The sequence below is a fragment of the Phyllostomus hastatus genome, unplaced genomic scaffold, assembly GCF_019186645.2.
Source record: "Phyllostomus hastatus isolate PE091 unplaced genomic scaffold, TTU_PhHast_1.1 phas_contig_80, whole genome shotgun sequence".
Taxonomy (NCBI): Eukaryota; Metazoa; Chordata; class Mammalia; order Chiroptera; family Phyllostomidae; genus Phyllostomus; species Phyllostomus hastatus.
The window spans coordinates 28629926-28649832 of record NW_025333960.1 but is presented as its reverse complement, the minus strand read 5'-3'; the positions used below and the strand labels follow the sequence as shown (position 1 = coordinate 28649832).

Sequence of the window (19907 nt, the reverse complement as noted above, 5' to 3'; positions counted from 1 at the left end):
AGTGCTTAATAAATGTCAGATGACGATGTTGATGCTGATGACTATGATAGTGGTTTGAGGTCTCACTCTGATATGTAGCCACTTGGGGGAAGTTCTGCAGCCTTTACTTCTAAGTAAGTCTAAGAATCAGAAGGGGAAGGGGGCATCATGATTAACCTTGAGTATAGGAGGAGATTGGAAATGTTTTGACAAACAGGCATCTTTGGGTTGCTAGTCCTCAAATATCCCTTCTTGGGAAAATTCTCTTTGAGGAAAGAATGTCCTGTTCCTTGCTGATTTTTTAAAACTTTCTTTAAGCCTACATTTTGTCACTTTAGCATTCTTTTCTTTTTTTGAGTGCTCTGAAAGACAATGACTATGGAGTTATGAATCGTGGCAAAAATGATAAAATACATTTAAGTTGGGAAAAAATTGGGCCTTGCTTCTACCTGGTGATCTTTTTTCTGTCTTGCTGATTCTATAGTAAACACCCCTCAGTAATTAAAAAATTACATTTTCGTATGTTCTCATCTTCCAATATTGATAGCCTGTTTTAGCAAATAATTACTGTCCTTTATAAATGCTAAACCTATTTTTCCAGTACCTTTTTCTTGTATCTTTGCGCACATCTTGTGTTTCTGTCAGATCTGACTAGTAAAGGAAGCACAGGCCTCCACTTGTCCTTCGTATTCATTGTTTTCTTCCTCATAGAAATAGAACCTGCTGAATTTCACCTGGACACCTGACTGCATGTGAGCACTTCACCGACTGCATTTCCCAGCTTTCCTCGCCTCTAGGTGTGGTCCTGTGGTTAACTTTGCACCAAAGCTGCATAAGCAAATATGATGAGTGCAACTTGTTTCCTTTACAGTCTCTTTCACTTTTGCTTCTGGCTAGAAAAATAGTGAAGTCTGGACCATCCTTGGCAGCCATCTACTCCTGATGGCATAACTACCGTGCTGGCTCCGGCCCACTGGACTGTTAGATGAACGAGAAATACGTTTCTGTCTTTTTTAAGCTACAATATCTTGAGGTCTCCTTCTTCCAATACGGTCTCTGACTTAACACAGTATCTTATAAACATTGTAATGCATATGTGCCTCTCTCCATTTAGTGAGGCTAATCTTTCTAGATTTCTAGGTTCCAGATTTTTAGGTTCCTACTGAAATGATCTCCAGCTGTGCCATAGTCATTACTTCATCTCTTACAGTGCTTTCTGCTTCCTACATTCGTGCCCATGGGGAGTGTATTAATTCATCTGAGCCTCAGCTTTCTTACCTGTGAAAGAGGAATAATCGATAATTAATATGAAAATTAAAAGATATAATACATGTAATATTTAGCATGCTCTGGGGTACACACTAAGCATGCAACAGATATAAGCTTATTTTCACACAATAGTGTTAATGTGTGAAATGAATTCATGAATTGAGCAAAGGCATAAATTACAAGATCAAAGTATTGTTATGTTGGAGGGAGATAGCCAATGAAAAGGCCTTTAAAGGACCAACTCATTTTGTTTTATGACTTCTGGTCTCCTAGATATTTGTGATTATTTCATAAATATTGGAAATAGTGCAGTATGAACGTAAATGTGCCATTATGACTAAGCAATTCTTCTGTTAGTTATATATCCAAAGGAAATGAATGCATGATTATACCAAAAATATGAACTAACAGTTCACAGTAGCATTATTTTTAATAGACAAATGGAAACAGCGTGGTGGTTTCCTAGGAGTAGGAGCAAAGCTAACTCTTAATTTTTGACATATTTCTTTTAACAGTCTTATGCTCCTTTTTCTTCTAAAATATTGGGGTAACAATTCTTGACTGTTGGCTCCTTAAGACATTGTCTTTTAGTTAAAAAGTGCTTTGAGAAAAATTGCTAAGAAGTCTCTTACATGTTACATATAAAATTATACTTCTGATTTTTGTATTTTCTTTTTAGAACCATGTAGCGGTTTTCCTCTATCTAAAGTACTGCCTTTAAGCTCCTTTGACAAGGTGGTAAATGCTTTGGGGTTTTGTCTGTCTGAAAATTCCCCCATTCCGGAGTGCTAATTTACCTGACTATTCTATTCCCCCATAGTATGTATTTGCCTTTAAAGCCATGAAGCTGTTCTACTATTATCTGACTTTGTAACTCTTGGCAAGTTTGCAGTCAGATAAATAGTTGGTCCTTAAGAGCGATCTGTCTTATCTTTCTGGCCGCTTTTTAATATGGTTGGTTTGTGGTTATCTGCATTTGTACTATGATGTATTCAGGAATGGATTTTAAAAAACAGGACTATGTGTGTAATCATCTTATATTTTAAATCTGAGGACTAATAGCTCTACCAGTTTTATTCCATTGTTCCCCCAAAAGGTGAGACTGTTTTTTTTTACCAACCAAGAGACAAATGAAAGTAAGACAAATCACCTCCGTGTGACACTGTCTTTTCTATTTACAAATAGGCAGGGTTTTTTTGTACCCATCCTTTCACTGTATGTGTTGACCATATTTTTTGAGGGTCCTGTTTTTTCTTGTTTTTTTTTAAAGATTTTATTTATTTATTTTTTAGAGAGGGAAAGGAGGGAGATAGAGAGAAAGAGAGAAACATCAATGTGCGGTTGCTGGGGGTTGTGGCCTGCATCCCAGGCATGTACCCTGACTGGGAATCGAACCTGCAACACTCTGTTTTTTTAATTAAATAGCATTTGTATGTCTAATCCCACCACCTGTTCACCTGCATGTGAAGCATGCTGCTGTACAACAATGTAAACGTCACCGGAAGCCACTTTTACACTCATTAGTGCAGAATTTTCAATTTTCTCTAAATGGAACCCAGTTTGGGGTTGAGATTGCTGAACACACAGGTACACCAACAAGAACAGTACAATTTAGTTTCACAGTGGTGTTCTTAACATGAAGTTTATTTTAAGTCTCTTTGCAAGGCGTTTCACGTGAAATGTGTTTCTGAGTGACTTCTTTTACAATCTTCTTGTTCAGATATTTTCCACCCTCTTGTCATCGTATGTTTGGCCTGTGTGTTTTTATTAGAATACAAAATGGGAGACTGGCTTGTTTTATTTGTTTTTTTGAATCCCCTGATGTATAAAGAGAATTTCCTTCATGAGATGTGGAAGTCTTCACTGCACACACCGAATTTATGGCAAGTCCAGGCCCGGGAGCCAGAGCAGCTCACCTCCAAACAGAGACGAAGACATTGCCAGAGAGTCACCTTTGCACAAAGAAAGAAAAAAAATAAAGAGGGACGGGGAAGAGGGATAGCCTATGGAGTGAAAACACAAATGCATCATCCAGAATCTGTATTTATAAACTAACAGAAAATACAAACATTACCACATTTGGAGCCTAATCAGACCACCCGAGGAGCTAGAGGGAAGGTCCTGTTTTTAGGTGGAGGTTTCTGTTTTAAGTCTTGTAGTTCATTGATCACATGACCCTAGAAAACTTGCCTCATTTTGAGAGCTTTCATTTTAAACTGCGCTTGCTATTAATCCTAATTACTTTGTCATGGAAATTTTCTTTCTTCTTAAAAGGAACACTAATAGAATTGAATGTTTTACATCCTTGGCAGAATTTTATTTTTCAATATGAATTATTCTAAGACATATGAAGAAACATTTTTAGAAATACATGCAATTGAAAAGAAATATAATACATTGTTATATTTTAATTTTCTATGTGTTTTCAATTGGTTCTTTTTTAATTAACTAAGGTTACTGTCAGAAATGTGGTGAGATGGCTTTGGTCCTCTTGAATAACTTCCCACTGTGGTCACACAGGAAAATAAGGCTTTCCCTCTCAGAAGGAGTACATGGCCTTTTACGCCTCCTCCTCACCTCCCCCCTTTAAATAGACTTTATTTTTTAGATTAACTTTACATTCATGAAAGTTTTGAGCAAAAACTACAGGGACTTCTTATATACCTGCTGCCTCCACTCATGCACAGTCTCCTCTGTTACCAACATCCTTACCAGAGTGGTACATTTGCTGCAGTTTTTGAACCTACGTCAACACATCATCATCATTTAAAGTCCATAGTTTACGTTAGGATTCACTCTTGGTGTTGTACATTTTATGGGCTTTGATAATGTGTGGTGACATGCATTTACCATCGCAATATCTTGAATAGTTTCTCTGCCCAAAAATCCTCTGTGCTTCATTTATTTATCCCTTCCTCCCTCCTAGGTAGGTGAATTCACCTTCCTCCCTATATTTTGGTTGCTACCAAGTTTTGGTAATTATGAATAAAGCTGCTGTAAATATCTGTGTACAGGTTTTTGTGTGGACATAAGTTTTCAGCTTCTTCGAGTAAATACCAAGGAACACAATAACTGTATCATATGGTAAGAATATGTTGAGTTTTCTAAGAAACTGCCAAATGTCCCCAAGCCATTTTGCATTCCCACCAGCAATGACTGACGGTACTTGTTGATCCACATCCTTGCCAGCATTTGATATTGTCAGTGCTCTGGATTTGGGCCATTTTAATAAGTATGTGGTGGTATTTCAGTGTTTCAATTTGCATTTTCCTGATGACATATTATGTAGAACATCTTTTCTCATGCTTGATTTTCATTTGTACATTTTCTTCAATGAGGTACCTGTTCCAATCTTTCGTCCATTTTTAAATCAGGTTTTTATTTTCTTGTTGTTGAATGTTAACACTTCTGTGTATATTTTGGATAACAATCTTTTATCAGATGTCTTTTGAAAATATTTTCTCCTCATCTGTTACTTATCTTTTGAATCCTTGATGCTGCCTTTCATAGAGCAGAAATTTTTAATTATAATTAAGTCCAGCCCACCAATAATTTTTTTCACATGTAGCACCCTTGGTGTTGTACAAAAAATCCTTGTCATGCCCAAGGTTATTTGGATATTTTCCCTATATACCAGGAGTTTTTATAGTTTGGCGTTGTACATTCAGGACTGTAATCCATTTTGAATTAGTCTTTATGAAAAGTGCAAGGTCTATGTCTAGATCCTTTTTTGTGTGTGTTTGCATGCAGATATCCAGTTATTCTAGCACCATTTGTTGAAAAGATTATCTTTTTCCATTGTTTTGCCTTTGTTCCTTTGTTAAAGATCAGTTGACTATATCTATGTGGCTTTTTTTTATGTACTTTATATTCTACTGCATTGATCTATTTATCTGTTCTTTTACCAATATGATACTGTTTTGATTACAGTCCCTTGATAGTAAGTCTTGAAGTGGGATAGTGTCAGTCCTTTGACTCTGTTCTTCTCCTTTAATATTATGTTGGCTCTTCTGGGTGCCTTTTACTTTTTTCCCCACACTTTTTAGGGACCTATGCCCAGAACTCTGTTTCTTTATGTAAAAGGCTTAGTCAGATATGTGAAGGGCACACAATTATCTATAATAAAGTAATAACTAACCTTTGTTGAGTGCTTATTAAATTCCATGCAAAGTTCAAGTAATCCTCAAATCAAGCCAAAGAGATGTGTTATAATTATCTTTCTATATGCCATGAGAAAACCAAGACTTAAAGAAATGTCAGGGAATTGCCCAAGGAAACTTAAGAAGTAAATGATGGAATATGGTGGCTTACTTCAAAGAGGCATAATGTGCGATCACTTCCCCATACCTATAAGCATGAACCAACTGCATGGCAAAGAGTTTCTACAAATTATCCAGGTTATAAAGACACAAATCACATTCTAATAGGATATTTACTGATAAAGTACAATATACCAAGGACTATGCTAGATGTTAAAATTTCACAATAATTATCACTTCACTAAGCATCTTCTCTTGGTGAGCTCATTGTGCAGAGTGAGCATCTTATAGTGAAGAGATAATTTAAAATACAATCTAATAGTTTTTTTCACAATACTGCCAAACTAGAGTCAGCCTAGATGCCCATTAACAGGAAAAGAGGGAAGTTGTGGCTTAGCCATGCAGTGGGGTATTATTATTCAGAAATGAAAAAATCAAACATTGAGGCACACAAAAACATGAATAAATCTCTAAGTTGTTATGCTAAATGAAAGAAGTGAGACACAAGAAGTACACAACTGCATACTCTATAATTCCACTAAATAAACATTTGGAATATGCAAATACTAACCTGGTGATCAAAATCATCAGTCATTGCTTTGAAGGAACTGACTAAGAAGGGCCATGAAAGAATAATCTAGGGTGATGGAAATGTTGTTTGATATAGTTACTTAAACTTGCTGAACAGTATACTTAAGATCTGAGCATTTCATTGTAGATAAATTATAAAAAATAAACAGAACAAAACAGCATATTAAATGTTGAAAACAGGAATGAGCAAAGGGTGGTGGAGCACAGGGAAGTAAGTAACTCAGCTTTACAGAGTTGGGGAAAGCTTCTTGGGACACCGGACCTGTGAGATGGGTTTTGAAGAGGGAATAGGAATTTGACAGTTGAAAGATATTCTAGGGAACTAGCAGAGAACATTTATTTGTTAATTTATTAATTTATCTACTCAAAAATTATAGCCCATTTATTATCTGCCTGGTGCAATAAATGCAGGTCCTTGTGATGTAGCAGTGAAAAAGACAAATGCAGTTTTTGCCTGCAAAAAACTTAGATTCTAATGGGGAAGTCATAAATCATGACTTCTATTGAATTTTCAGGGAAAGTTGAGTTCATTGTGATTAAAATGTGTTGGAATGGCTAGAGATAAGGTGGGTAGTGATAAGTAAATTAGAATCAAATAAGATTTAAATGTATAATAAAGGTGTTTGAATTTTATCTTATAGGCATGGGATTCTAGTAGAAACTTATAAATCCTAGATATAGTTAAATTTTTTATTTTTATTTTTCAATTACAGTTAACATTTAATATTATATCAATCACAGAATAGTTATAATTTTTAAGAAAGATTATTTTGACTATTTGAGGACAGATTGGAATGGGGGGAAATTAATGGAAAAGATAAAAGGATGCTCTTTCCGTAGTCTAAGCCAGGGTTGTCAGAAACTCAGCACACTTGCCACCTCATATTTTTGAGTCCATAGTACACAATGCTAATCCATCAAATTTATCTTCCACACCAAGTCAAAATGAGGCTTTATGTACCACATACACATTACCAAAAATAGATTGGGCTCGTGTAATGAAACCTGTTTGTATTTTCTTTGAGGCTCCAAACGTCATTTCCTGGGTGACTAAATCAGGAGCCCAGTAGTAAAGGGGGAGAGACTGGATTGGCGGGCTCGTCCACACATGGAATTATTTGATTACTGGGTAAGAGAGTGATTTAGACTTTTAGATTGTGGATCTAGGTGACAATAATATTAACAATAATCATAATGATAATAGTAATAGCAATCGATCATAGTGGAAGATGCATTTGGATTCTTGGGGAATGGTGATAACAAGGTTTTGACAAAGATCTCACTTCCAATCTCATCAGTGAAACTCTGCTGTAGCTCTTCTGACCCATTTAGATGTCAAGAACCTTTATTTCTAGGCTTTAATTCCTTACCTTATAATTAGGTCAGAATTTTTTACTTTGTGGTCAAATGTACATAACTCAGTTTCTAACCTCAGAGTTTTCCTAAAATTGTCTTTTTTTCCCCAGGATTATGACTCACAAGATTGGCTTCTTAGCTGTAAAGGCTTTAAATTATTATTATTTTTGTTTTATTATCATCTCCTTCCAAATATGCTCATGTATTGTGGGCCATTGGCCATGAACATCATATGTCTTAAGACCTATTATTTTTGTTATGATTAAGTTTTCAATGAATATCAGCATCTGTAAAACTCATTCTTACTTGTCTCGCTCTGGTTCTTAGTACCAGAGGTGTAAAAGGGACTTTACCACTCACTCTTTCAGGTAATGATTGTGTCAGTTAAGGGAAAATGCAAGAAGATACAGTTGTATGGCTCTCTCACAGCACATACCAAAAGAGATCGCTTAAATGACTAAGTCTTAAACCCTAAATTCATATAAAATCAGTTTTCGAGAGCGAAGTTTAGTTTTTACCTTTTTGGGTGCCACATAAACTGTTGACAGGTATTAGTGAAGTGAAATGCTGAAAAAGCAGGAAAACAAGCAGCCTAAACAATACATGGTTAATCAGCACCTTGAAATCAACAGCTATTTGTGTTTCAAGGGCAGCGACAGCAGCACGTGTCACCGGACAGTACCTGAGAAGCAAGGCTCATGCTGCCGGGATCTGCACAGACGGCACAACCGTGTTTTCCCAGACGACTTTGTGCTGGAGGAAACCAGCCTCCTAGTAACTTGGAGTTTTGTTTATGCTGAAGAGGGAATGAATCTTCTCCATAAATATTTGTCATTGAAAAATACATAAATACTTGTCATTGAAGAAGCATAAACTTGGAATTCAGTACTGTTTTTGGGGATTAAATCAACGGTTTTGGAAAGAAGTGGGATTAAATTTTCTCTATTTTTGCAAATGAATTGATGGTACAAAATCAATATATTTATATAGGTTTGCCTCTCAAAAAACTTTTTTTAGGTTGAAGTATGATTTTGGGATGAAATATTTCATTTTCTTCTTTATGCTACTTTTTTCCTGATTTATTATTTTCTCAGAAATATTGTTTGTTTAAAATTCTGAAGTTATTTTGTTGTTTTTATTTTATGTTAACTTAATTTAACTTAATTTTATAATTTTTAAGAAATCCTCACCTAAGGATAATTTTTATAGATTTTTGGAGACAGAGAGGAAGGGAGGGGAGAGAGAGAGAGAGAGAGAGAGAGAGAGAGAGAAACATGGACCCGTTGCCTCCTGTATATGCTGCAACCAGGAATCGAACCTGCAACCTTTTGGTGTATGGGACAATGTTCCAACCAACTGAGCCACCTGGGCAGCGTTGTTGTTTTCCTTTTAAAAAAATGTAGTCAGTAACTGAAACACTTTAGAAGACAATAAAGAATGCTGCAGATAAAAGTTCATAATTTAGTTTATCAACATATTATTTTATATATAATTAGGGTGAATTTCTTCAATAATCAATATATTAAATCAAACTTCTTTTAGCTCAAGATTGTTTCTAAATTATTTGCTTTACCACACCCTTTGTTTGTTTGTCTGTAAATATATGAGTGAACCGAAGCCCTGAGGGCCAAATGGCAGGATCTGCCCCGAGGCTAATCAGACAGTTCAGGGCTGTGGCCACTTCGACAATTAGCACATTCTGCAGAACAAGAGTGAAAATGTATATTTTGTCATGTGTCTTTCATCTTCATAAGGGTAACTGCTTGAGCTTTGGAGCCCTGGATTTGTATCCTAGCACAATCTAGTGATCTGAGAAAGTTGCTTTTACGAGGGAGGGCCCCCCCCAACCCACAATTATCCTCTGGAAGGCAAGTGCCTTGTAGCACAGGCTTCCCCTGCTAGGAGAATATTCTAGGAACCCATCTGTATCAGTGTACCAGCTGGCATTGTTGTGAGAGGCTGCATTCAGCTTTGGTGAATTTTTTTGAAGACTCAAGACATTTGCCCATTTCATGAATGGGTGATTTACAAGCACACCTGCCCACACCACGCTGAGTGTTCATCAGTTTTTGACCAAAACCCTCATGACCCCCATGCCCCACCCTCCCTATTCACTGGATCTCACCCTAAGCAACCTTTTTTGGTTCCTATAATGTTCCCCTAACATCCTGAAAGGTAAATGTTTTGTGGATGTGGAAAAGGTAAAACAAAAAACAGCAGAAGTACTAAAAGCCATCAAAATTAATGAGTTCAAAACCTTTTTAGCAGTGGAAAAAAGTCTTGATGTTGCATCAAATGGAGAGTACTATGAAGGTGACAGGTCCACATGACAGAAGGGTAATGTGATTTCACAACCTGTGTGATTTCAATGTTCTCTCTGTAAGCACTAAGCTTACAATTTCTTGAGAGAATTTTGACTGTTGAGCAAAGATCTTGCAGCATCTCCTGTATATGCTCTCTTATCACAACTTGCACATTCTGTACTTGAATACGTACCATCCGTAGTCAGTTCAACAGTGACCAAGGATTTCCAGTCCTAATTTATGGAATTTATAGATATTTCCTTGTTTGAAATAAAAAGAGCCCTTAGAGATAGCATTAAGAATTTTGAGATAAGATTACCCTGGATAATCTGATTGGTACTTATATGCCACCACATAAGGTGGGCTCTATAAGAGAGAGACACACAGAGGAGAGGCACGTCGGAAGAGGGTAAGGCAGTGTGGTGTGACCTCAAGCCGTGGAATGCTAGCAACCACCAGAAGCTGGATGAGTCAGTGAATGAACTTCCCCAGGGCTTCCAGAAGGGATGCCGCTCTACCAACAGCTTGATTTTGGGTTTATGGTCTCCAGGACTATGAGTGAGGACATTTATTTGTTTTGTGGTAATTTCTTACAGAAGCCCCAGGGAGTTCATGTACAACCCTAGCCATGATTTGTGCTAGATTTTCTGTACCAGACTGTGAACCCCACAAAGATGTGGGTTACCTGTCTCATACAGCTTGATAACTTCAACACTTAGCAGAGGGCTTGGCAGTATTTGACTGTTGTGGAATACTTGTTGAAGAAATAAACAAACAGGCTGTGATCCTTCTATCACTCACAGTGTACAAACTAAACAGAATTTCTACATTTCTGGTTAATGTGCAAAGGAAATGAGAGGAAACTGTAAAATTTTTATGTGTGGGGAAAAAACAGTTCTATGGGTATTTTGCTGGTGGATGGAGTTAAAATTTGGATTTCCAGCCTAGGGGAAGTAGATGTTCTCTGAGGGGGAGTCTCTAGGCAGGGGTGGCCGGGGTGGGAGTCTGAAATGGCGCTTCCCAAGCAGCGTCCTGAAGATACAATAACGTTCCAGGCCGTTCGCTGCCATGTCCCATGCCGCTTCTCTGCACTCCAACTACATGTTGCTCTGGCCTCACAGGCGATGAGAGGTCATCTATGCAGCCTCGTATAGAAGAATGACAAAAGAGATGATAAAGGATAGAAGTGAGAAAGATCTGAAACCTAGTAAGGATCCACATGTGTCCTAATTTGTGAGGGAGCACTTCATGTCTAACAAAGATGAAATGCCTGGTAATTTGGCCTTGTGTACATCTTCACATATATGAGGTCTGTCTGGCAAAGTCTAGCCATTGTTAATGTAATGAGAATGGTTTGCGTGACATCAATGTAATCTGGCAGCCAAGGAGCATGGACTGGAATGTGCATGCATGAACAATGACGACCTCATTGTACTAGTCAGTGGGGGCAGTAGATGCCATTGAGTGAGCATGTGTACTGTGTGGCCATCACGTTCAAAATGACTGAGTGAGTAGAGGAAGGAATCTGCATCAGATTTTGCATTAAGCTTGAACATTCCTCTGTGGAAACTATTCAGATGATTCAGAAAGCTGCAGCTATGGGCAACTGGTGATTGGCAGTTTCATCACAACAGTGTGCCTGCTCATGCATCACTTCTCACACAGAGTTTTTTGTGAAACATCAAATCACCCAGGTGACTCAGCCCTGCTACAGGCCAGATTTGGTGCCCTGTGACTTTTGGCTTTTTCCAAAACTAAAATTACCATTGAAAGAGTAGAGATTTCAGACCGTTGGTGAGATTCAGGAAAATATGACAGGGTGGCTGATGGCAATTGGGAAAACTATGTGAGGTCCCAAAGTGCCTACTTTGGAGGGGACTGGGGTGTCATTATCCTATATACCATATTTCTTGTATCTTGTATTTTCTTCAATAAATGTCTCTATTTTTCATAGTACATGGCTGGATAACTTCTGGCCAGACCTCATATAGTTATTTGAATATGCTGTTTTAGACACTGCTATTTCTGAGACCTATTGTATATCAGAAAAAAAACAAATAAAAATTATACTAACAAAAAGCACTATGTAACTTGCTTTCAGTTCTGCAGTGAGCTGAGTCTGCTGGGACTATTGTTCAAAGAGGTTCTTGCCATTTGACTCACTGACTGCACAGTAATTTTGCTGAGATTAATCACCCCCTTGTGCAGGAAGCTCATGTTGCTGCAATGTGAGATTAAATTTCATTTTCATCTCATTCCAAATATTTCTTATTCTTTTCTATCATCTATGGGAACTTGAGGCTCTTTGCTACACTTCCCACTGCCATGGCTTTTGTCCTGCTTGAATGAACTACTACTCATGTCACCTTCTGTTTCTTTCAAGAACTATTCCAGGCCCTGGCCGGTGTGGCTCAGTTGGTTGGAGCGTCGTGCCATAACTGAAAGGTTATGGGTTTGATTCCTGCTCAGGACGCATACCTGGTTGCAGGTTCCATCTCCGGCCCAGGTGCCTATGATTCCCCAATTAGGGTGAGATGCATACTGGAGGCAACCAATCGATTCTTCTCTCTTGCATTGATGTTTCTCTGTCTCCCTTCCTCTTTCTCTAAAAAGTAATGAAAAAAGCCCTGGCTGGCGTAGCTCAGTGGATTGAACGCAGGCTGAGAACCAAAGTGTCGCAGGTTCGATTCCCAGTCATGGTACATGCCTGGGTTGCAGGCCATGACCCCCAGCAACCGCACATTGATGTTTCTCTCTCTATATATATCTCCTTCCCTTCCCTCTCTAAAAATAAATAAATAAAAAAGTTAAAAAAAAGTAATGAAAAGATGTCAGATAAGGATAAAAATTAATTAATTAAGTTACAAAGAAGATACTTCAATGAGAGGTGATAACTTTGTTCTCCAAACTCCTAGTTTGTTTGTTTTTATCATCATTAAAATGAAATGTTCACTATATATGCCAAATATTGGGTTACGTCTTTTACATATATTATTTAATTCTTACAATTCTGTTGAGTGGGCTCTATTTTCTCTGCTTTCTGGTTCAGAAAACTGAAATTTAGAGAGATTTAAGTGATGTGCATAAAGTACACAACCTCTGATAGGAGGATTTAAAGGTCACACCTAGATAGCTAGAGCTCACACTTCTAACCTTTGGCACATGCTGTTCTTCAGTTTAACACTGATAACATAATAAATGCATTTTCTTTCCTAGAATAGAAAATGCATTTTCTATAATATTTAAGGATAGAGATTCCATATTTTTTATTTCTCTAATAACTTTCTATATCCAGCAACTCAATAAATGTTAATTGGATGAGTGAATCAATACCTAGAATGAAATTATTATAATAAAATGCTACTGGGCCTTATGTATATATATTAGAATACTTTAAGTTATACTGATGGCTATATAGAAGTCATTATAAAAACTTAAAAAGTTGGCATTTGTGGGTAAGCATGATTAACAGTGTCAAATAACTTTTTTCATGTTTCTTAGAGTTCTCCATGTAAATAACATATAATATGATGAGATGTTTATGAATGATTTTAAAAAAATTTCCTATCTTCATGATTTGGTTCAGTTTATGGAAATGTTTTCGTTTAATCACCTGCATGTATTCCCATTGCATTAAGTGCACATTTCTTTTCACTAATTTTGTGGGCTCCTTTTTTCTTTTTGGCTCTGTCCCCAGGATGGCGTAGGGGTAGACGAGAAGCTGTCCCTGCGGCAGGTGGCTGTGGTGGAAGACTTCTTCGACATTATCTACTCTATGCACGTGGAAACGGGGCCGAATGGAGAACAAATTCGGAAACATGCCGGGCAAAAGAGAACTTACAAAGCAGTAAGTTAAAAAGGCACAAAAAAGGCATGCATTTTGAAATTCAGTACTGTCAATGCTTATTAAAAATGGGCCAAATAATTATAAATATTCTATCTTCAACATAGATTAGACCGTATCATGGTCAAACCCAACATTTAAACTATGATTTAATTATTACTGATTCTGTTTTGTCCATATGTTCACCAACTGTATAATTTAAACCTGTCTCTAGGATTCTCATACTGTTTTCTTTAAATATGCATAGTATGTGGTAGTCCCAGTCAGATGCCCACCGATGGGAAGATACATTTGTGTTGTTTTATTCACTGTATCATGCTATATGAATTACAGACTGGAACATATGAACCTTTGTACTACCACTGCAGTTTTAACATCCCTTCCTCTTCAAATCAAATTAATATGTTTAAGTATTTCCTATTTAATACTTATGATCACATGAGTAAGAAAACATTATGTAGTTTTTAAATGTCTCCTTATATAAATACATTTGTACCAAAGGGATACATTTCTTAATAGTCCAGAATAGAGAATTAAAAGATACGTATTTTCATAGATTAATGCCCTTGAACATTTTAAGTGTATATATATGATGTTTATATCATAAATTATATGAAAAGCAGATTTAATTAACTGTTAGATATTGAAATACATTGTCAAAATGGAGTTATATATTATTTCTAAAGTATTTAATTATACTTACAGTCTGATCTAGACACCTTAATCTAGCTTTTTATTTAAATAAATAGTGTATGAAATCATCTTAATGTAGATATTTCATCCTTTCTAGGAAAATTGAACAGTAAATTATTCTTTTCAAATATAAGCAAAATATACATCAGAAGTATTTTATCAACAACCAGGATAATATCCTTTTTTAGAATTCTTATTGAACTTTGCTTTTGGCTGCCTTTATATTAACTGTTTTCAGCTGTATTGATACACAATATCAGTCTGGATCCATTTTTTTTTCAGATACAGAAAAATGTGTGAAATGCTCAAAGTTTCAAATACAGGTACATATGTTTGAAATTAGCTACTGAGCATAAGAAATAGCTTCTTTTCCATAACTATTTTTTGCTATATTTCCAGGATCATATTGAATCTTTGTAGTTGCATAATAACCCCTAATACATGTTGTATTTATCTCTCCTTTTCTATGGTTTTGTTTCTTGGCTGTTTCCAAATTGCATGGTTTGTGGGCAGGCACTATTGTAAGTTTCCTTACATAATTCTGCCACATAAACTTTCTTTTGACTTACGTATCTCAGGAGATATTTTTATCATGACTAATGGCAATGACCTATCTTCTTTAGGATATTTTTATGTAGACTAATATTACTGAATATACTCATGTCACCTGTCTCCTAAGCCAGGGCTTTATCTCTGGATGGTAATAGGAAAATAATTGTATATTGATCTACTAATATCACTAACGGTGTACTTGTATAATAGTTTATTTCCATGAAATAGCTACCTGAACTTGACAGGACTCTGTGAGGTAGACATCCATAAGTTTAATGGTATTAAATGAAAACTGAGTGGCTTCATTGTCTGTACTAGCATGGCAGCCAAATCTGATTAGGTGCCAAAAGCAATTTTAAAGAATTTAACCTTTCCACTGCACTAGTTAGAGATCTTTACAGCAGAAACATGGGTCAATGAGACAGACCTAAATATGTCACTCTTTGTTTTCTTAAGTGTAAAGTAGAGGATATGATCCATTCACATTTTATATGTTAAACACTTACAGAAAATTGGTAAACAGTATGTTTTTTAAATATATCATTTTGCATTAATTATAAAGATATTTTCTGCTTTTTGGTATAGGGACATCAACTTTTAAAGTATAAGCAGCATCTGAAACATTATCCATTTCCTCTTGAGAATGTTCTCTTTGGAGATCTTTCTCTTTCCCAAGTTTATTGTTTATTTTCACATCTAGAGTATTTTCATCTTTTCCTAATATCATGAAGGTTCTTTTGGGCTTAACCTTTTACCTTCTGGTATATCTAAATTGAATTCTAATTAGAAAACACGCTTATTTTGTGGAGTAATAACTCATCATAGGAAAAAAAACTGCTATAATGCACTTGACTCTACAGTGAACTTAAGTCTAATGTTAAAAATGAATATAAATGTTCAATTAATGGAGCATAAAACAAAGCGCAGTTTGAGATGGAATGGTTTAGTGCTATTCGGTTGCTAGACTGTTGGGTCAGAGTTTAGTTCTCAATACTAATACTGGAACTGGCTAGTCATTAGTAGAATTAGTTAGGTACCTATTGCAATTATGATGGTTTTATTAGGTTTAAAATTTTCTCTACTTTTAACACATTAGCTCATAGCACATGCATGATTATGTTTATTGACCTTTTTCTTCCTTTTCCTACATGGCCAAGAAACCATACTTATACAACTAATCATTAAAGCGTATCACATTGTCTTAATAATATTATCAATAGATTTAGTGGTCATTTTATTTACTTTGCCTATTTTGCAAATCTTTCTATGTTTTCACTCTGCAGGAAATGGTGGTCCTTTAATATTGGATTAACTTTTGAATGCTATTTGTTTTTACCTATCTGCAGTATATCATTCCTTGAAATATCTAGGCATTATATAACTTAAATTTTATTGCAAACTGATCTGACTATAGATACAATTGGAGGGTATATGTTCTATTTATTACTCATGAGTGCTTTGAAAAAATCCACATAAAATGACACATTTCAGGAATATGTGAAGGCTATCATAATTATTATTTTCAGTCATTGTTGAATTCTGTCTGAGGTCTTTTCTCTGTATTTGCCACTGTCTCCATATTAACTGTGATTGGTGCATTGAATGTGTTTTCATCAGTGTACTTGACAATAGTAAACTCTTGATTATCTATATTAACAGAGTGGATCACTCAATTATCATACATATTTGAATTTAAAGTCTACCCTTGTACTGAAAGTTGAATGCAGGTACTTAGAATTTGGAGAGTCACTGAAAAATTAATGATGCAACGTTATAAGACCCTGGCATGAGATGTTGTGCTGTCTTCCAGTGTTTAACTCTTCTCAGGTTCTGCCTGAATCCACCTTCGGGCATGCGCTACTCTTCTCTGGCTGTCTTTTGTCACTGGTATTCTACCAGGTTAAGCATAGCTGCTTTTCAGAATTTCCTTAAGTCAGGAAACCATTAAAGGATTGAGCTTTAAGGCCCTTTCCTGAAAAAACATGGAAACCTAGAGTAGCTGGTGGAAATCCAGGAACTAAGGGGAAGAAAGTGTTTTCAATAGAACAGTTTGCATACATATTTGTATATGTACACACCCACATAACTTGTAGTATGATACAGTAAACTTACATGTATTACTCACATATATAGCTGCCAATGTTACATTACTTTAATTCAGAGTGGAGATTATATGCTGTAGCTGAAAGAAAATAGGCTAGCAGCCAGACCCACTCAGTGTCAAACTTCAAATCTAGCACTTCCTCTCTGTGTCACTTTAGGCAAATGATTTACCTTTTTTCTTTCTCTCTGTCTAGAGGGAGAAAATGGCATGCCTGGTGTAGTAAAATAAGTGACTTAAGATGTGTGAAGTGCTGGAGATATGGTAAACTTTTGAATATTGTTATTTTTCCTTCTTTATCCAATCAGTATGCATGTTGCAGATAGAAGGACAAACAGGACAATTGACACAGGTCTGTCATTGCCCTGACTATGTTATGACGTAATTTCCTCTGCCTGCCCAGGCCTGGGTTGGGCGATGGGAACGATGATGACCCATGCATTGTGTGGTGCGCGTCCTGTAGACGTCCTTGTCCCTGGAAGTCCGCAGTGTAACTCTCATCCAAGGCTAGACTGGGCTGATAGAAAACGTGAAAGAAGGCCCGAGTTCCCGTGTTTAAGAACTCTTTTGCTAGATTAAGTTTATGGAGATTTTAGTTATTTCATTTGCTTTTCAGAGATTGATTCTGTTAAATTAATTTTCAAAAAAATTTTAAAACTGGTTTCACTTAAAGAATTTGTTTTTAATATTTATTGAATATATTTTTCCAGGGACATACTGTAGGAATATAATCTATCATGCAGAATTTCTACTTTCCTACTCTGAAAATTAAAAAGGAAAATCTTTATTCTATCAGATGTAGGACAATTAATCTTAAATTTTAGTTAGCATCATTTTTTGTCCTTTCTAAAAAATAAATATCTACTGGTTCAGCATTTTTTAATTTGCAATAGTTTCTGCTACCTTGTCATGTAAAAATTAATTCCCAGAATTCTTGTCAACATATAGAAAGGCTAATGAGCAAAATGTGTAGCCATTTTGTTGTGAAAAAATAGCATTAAACTATAATCCAGGAGTTCCAAACCATTAATTTAACATCTTTTTCGCTTAGGCCACAGTTTGCTTACATATAAAATGAGAAGGTTATACTTCAGTTTTCTTGACACTCTGCCATGCGCCTGCACTGGGAATTGAACCAGCAACCTTTCGCTTGTGGGGATGACTCCCAACCACCTGTGCCACACCAGTCAGCAACAGGATGTTGCCTTTTTAATGCAGATGGCATTGTTTACTTCACGTTATTATTATAAATTAGAGTGGCTTAAATAAATAACTGTTCTAGATATCAAATAGAGATAAAAACTTAAAATTAATCCAAATTTAAATGTTTTTATAGACATTCTTTAATTTTGAACTTCATGATACTATTATACAATAAGTCAGTGATTTAGAAATATATTATAACTAGTTAGTCTTAGAGAGTTTATGAGTATAAAACATTAATCAATTATAGATATTTTATAGTACTTTTGTGAGACTCCTTTCATTTGGTTGTTTTTCCTTTTTTTATGCTAGAGTAGTTGTTAAAAATATATAATCCCTGATGATGGGACCATGCCTGTTTCTCAGGTCACTATGTAAGCACAGTTCATCAAAAGAACTGTCTCATAATAGGTACTGGGTAAGTACTTGCTGAAGGAATAAATTCCCCTTGTTTCTATGAAGTCCTTGCCTTTTTGATGCCAACTAAATAATATAATGTTACTGTAAGTAGAAATGATGAAATTAAATCAAAGCCATAGGCAGGCTGGGAAGACTGCTCTGTACCAGTCATGTTTACCTTGGGCAGTGGATTTGTGCAACTTTGGAGGCTCTGAATAAGGTGAAAATATTTAACCCAGGTGCTTCCTGTTTGCTTTTCAACACAACACTTTTTCACACATTGGTTTATTTTTTGTCAGATATACGCCCACACCCATGTATGCACCTTTATGTTACAGCAGGCTCTCTTTTTGATAACCAAAAATAAGGTGCCAGACTAATAAGTCAGATGTGTGAAACATCTCAGAAAGGAAAAAATCAGTGGCATGGCAATTAAAGTACTAAACAGCAATATTAAAACAGAATAGTGTACTGCCATTCATCGAAATTGTTGTGCTTCTCATGTAGCTGTAGTTAGAATGATCACTAACTATAGGTGGACAAGAGTAATAGTACAAAATGCTTTCATAATCAGAACATAGCAGGCGATACCATCAAAAGACATGAACTCACCCAAACCAAGTTGATCATCAACTAATGTCACAAATCTTATCATCAATTTTCATGTTAGACAGTAATGTCCTAGTAAATAGATATATTCCTTGAAAGAGAAATTAACCTTGAAGAAACCTCATTAACTCTTTACGTCCAGCCTAGTAAATTGCTACTTTAGTGCACCCTTGTGGTGAAAATGAGCCAATGCAGCTTTTAAAACTCCCTGGGACTAATACCTATACCTCTCAGATCTAGAGATTTAGGTATTCCTGGGTACTGTGATGGCGTAATAAATAAAATATTTTGAATATCCAAAGTACATGCATATACACCTGTATAAACCCCTATATATTTATTTAATTTGGATAAAATGGAATGGGAAGAACTGGTGTGAGCAGCAGAAAATGGTGCCCACACTGATGTCGACTACACATGGGTTTAAGTCCTGACAAAGTTCCGTGTGCCTGATTTTGGCATGGATGACAGTGTGTTTGTTCTGAAGCTCAGAAGTAATACATATAAAGTTCTTAACATAATAATTCCTTCAAACATGTTATTATAGTGAGGTGAATAGAGACATTTTAAAAGGTATGTATGAAGTTGTTTGCAGGGTGATGGATGCTGTAAATAGCTTTCTTTCCTATTAATTAGACATTGAAAAGTCTGTTTCCTTCTGGTGTCATCTGCACTCCTCTGTGACCTATGGACACCACACACCTGTGTCTTTATTCATGACTTGCCCAGATCTGAGATTTACTAGCTTT

General features: G+C 36.0%; 1 protein-coding gene across 2 annotated transcripts in view; it reads left to right on the top strand.

The window, feature by feature from the left end:
- Positions 1 to 19907, top strand: part of NOL4 (nucleolar protein 4) — a 288625-nt gene that overhangs the window by 52016 nt on the left and 216702 nt on the right. For both annotated transcript variants that reach the window (XM_045850010.1, XM_045850009.1), the window contains exon 2: positions 13455 to 13604. In XM_045850010.1, coding sequence (XP_045705966.1) covers positions 13455 to 13604 — 150 coding nt within the window. The remainder of the gene's footprint in view (positions 1 to 13454; positions 13605 to 19907) is intronic.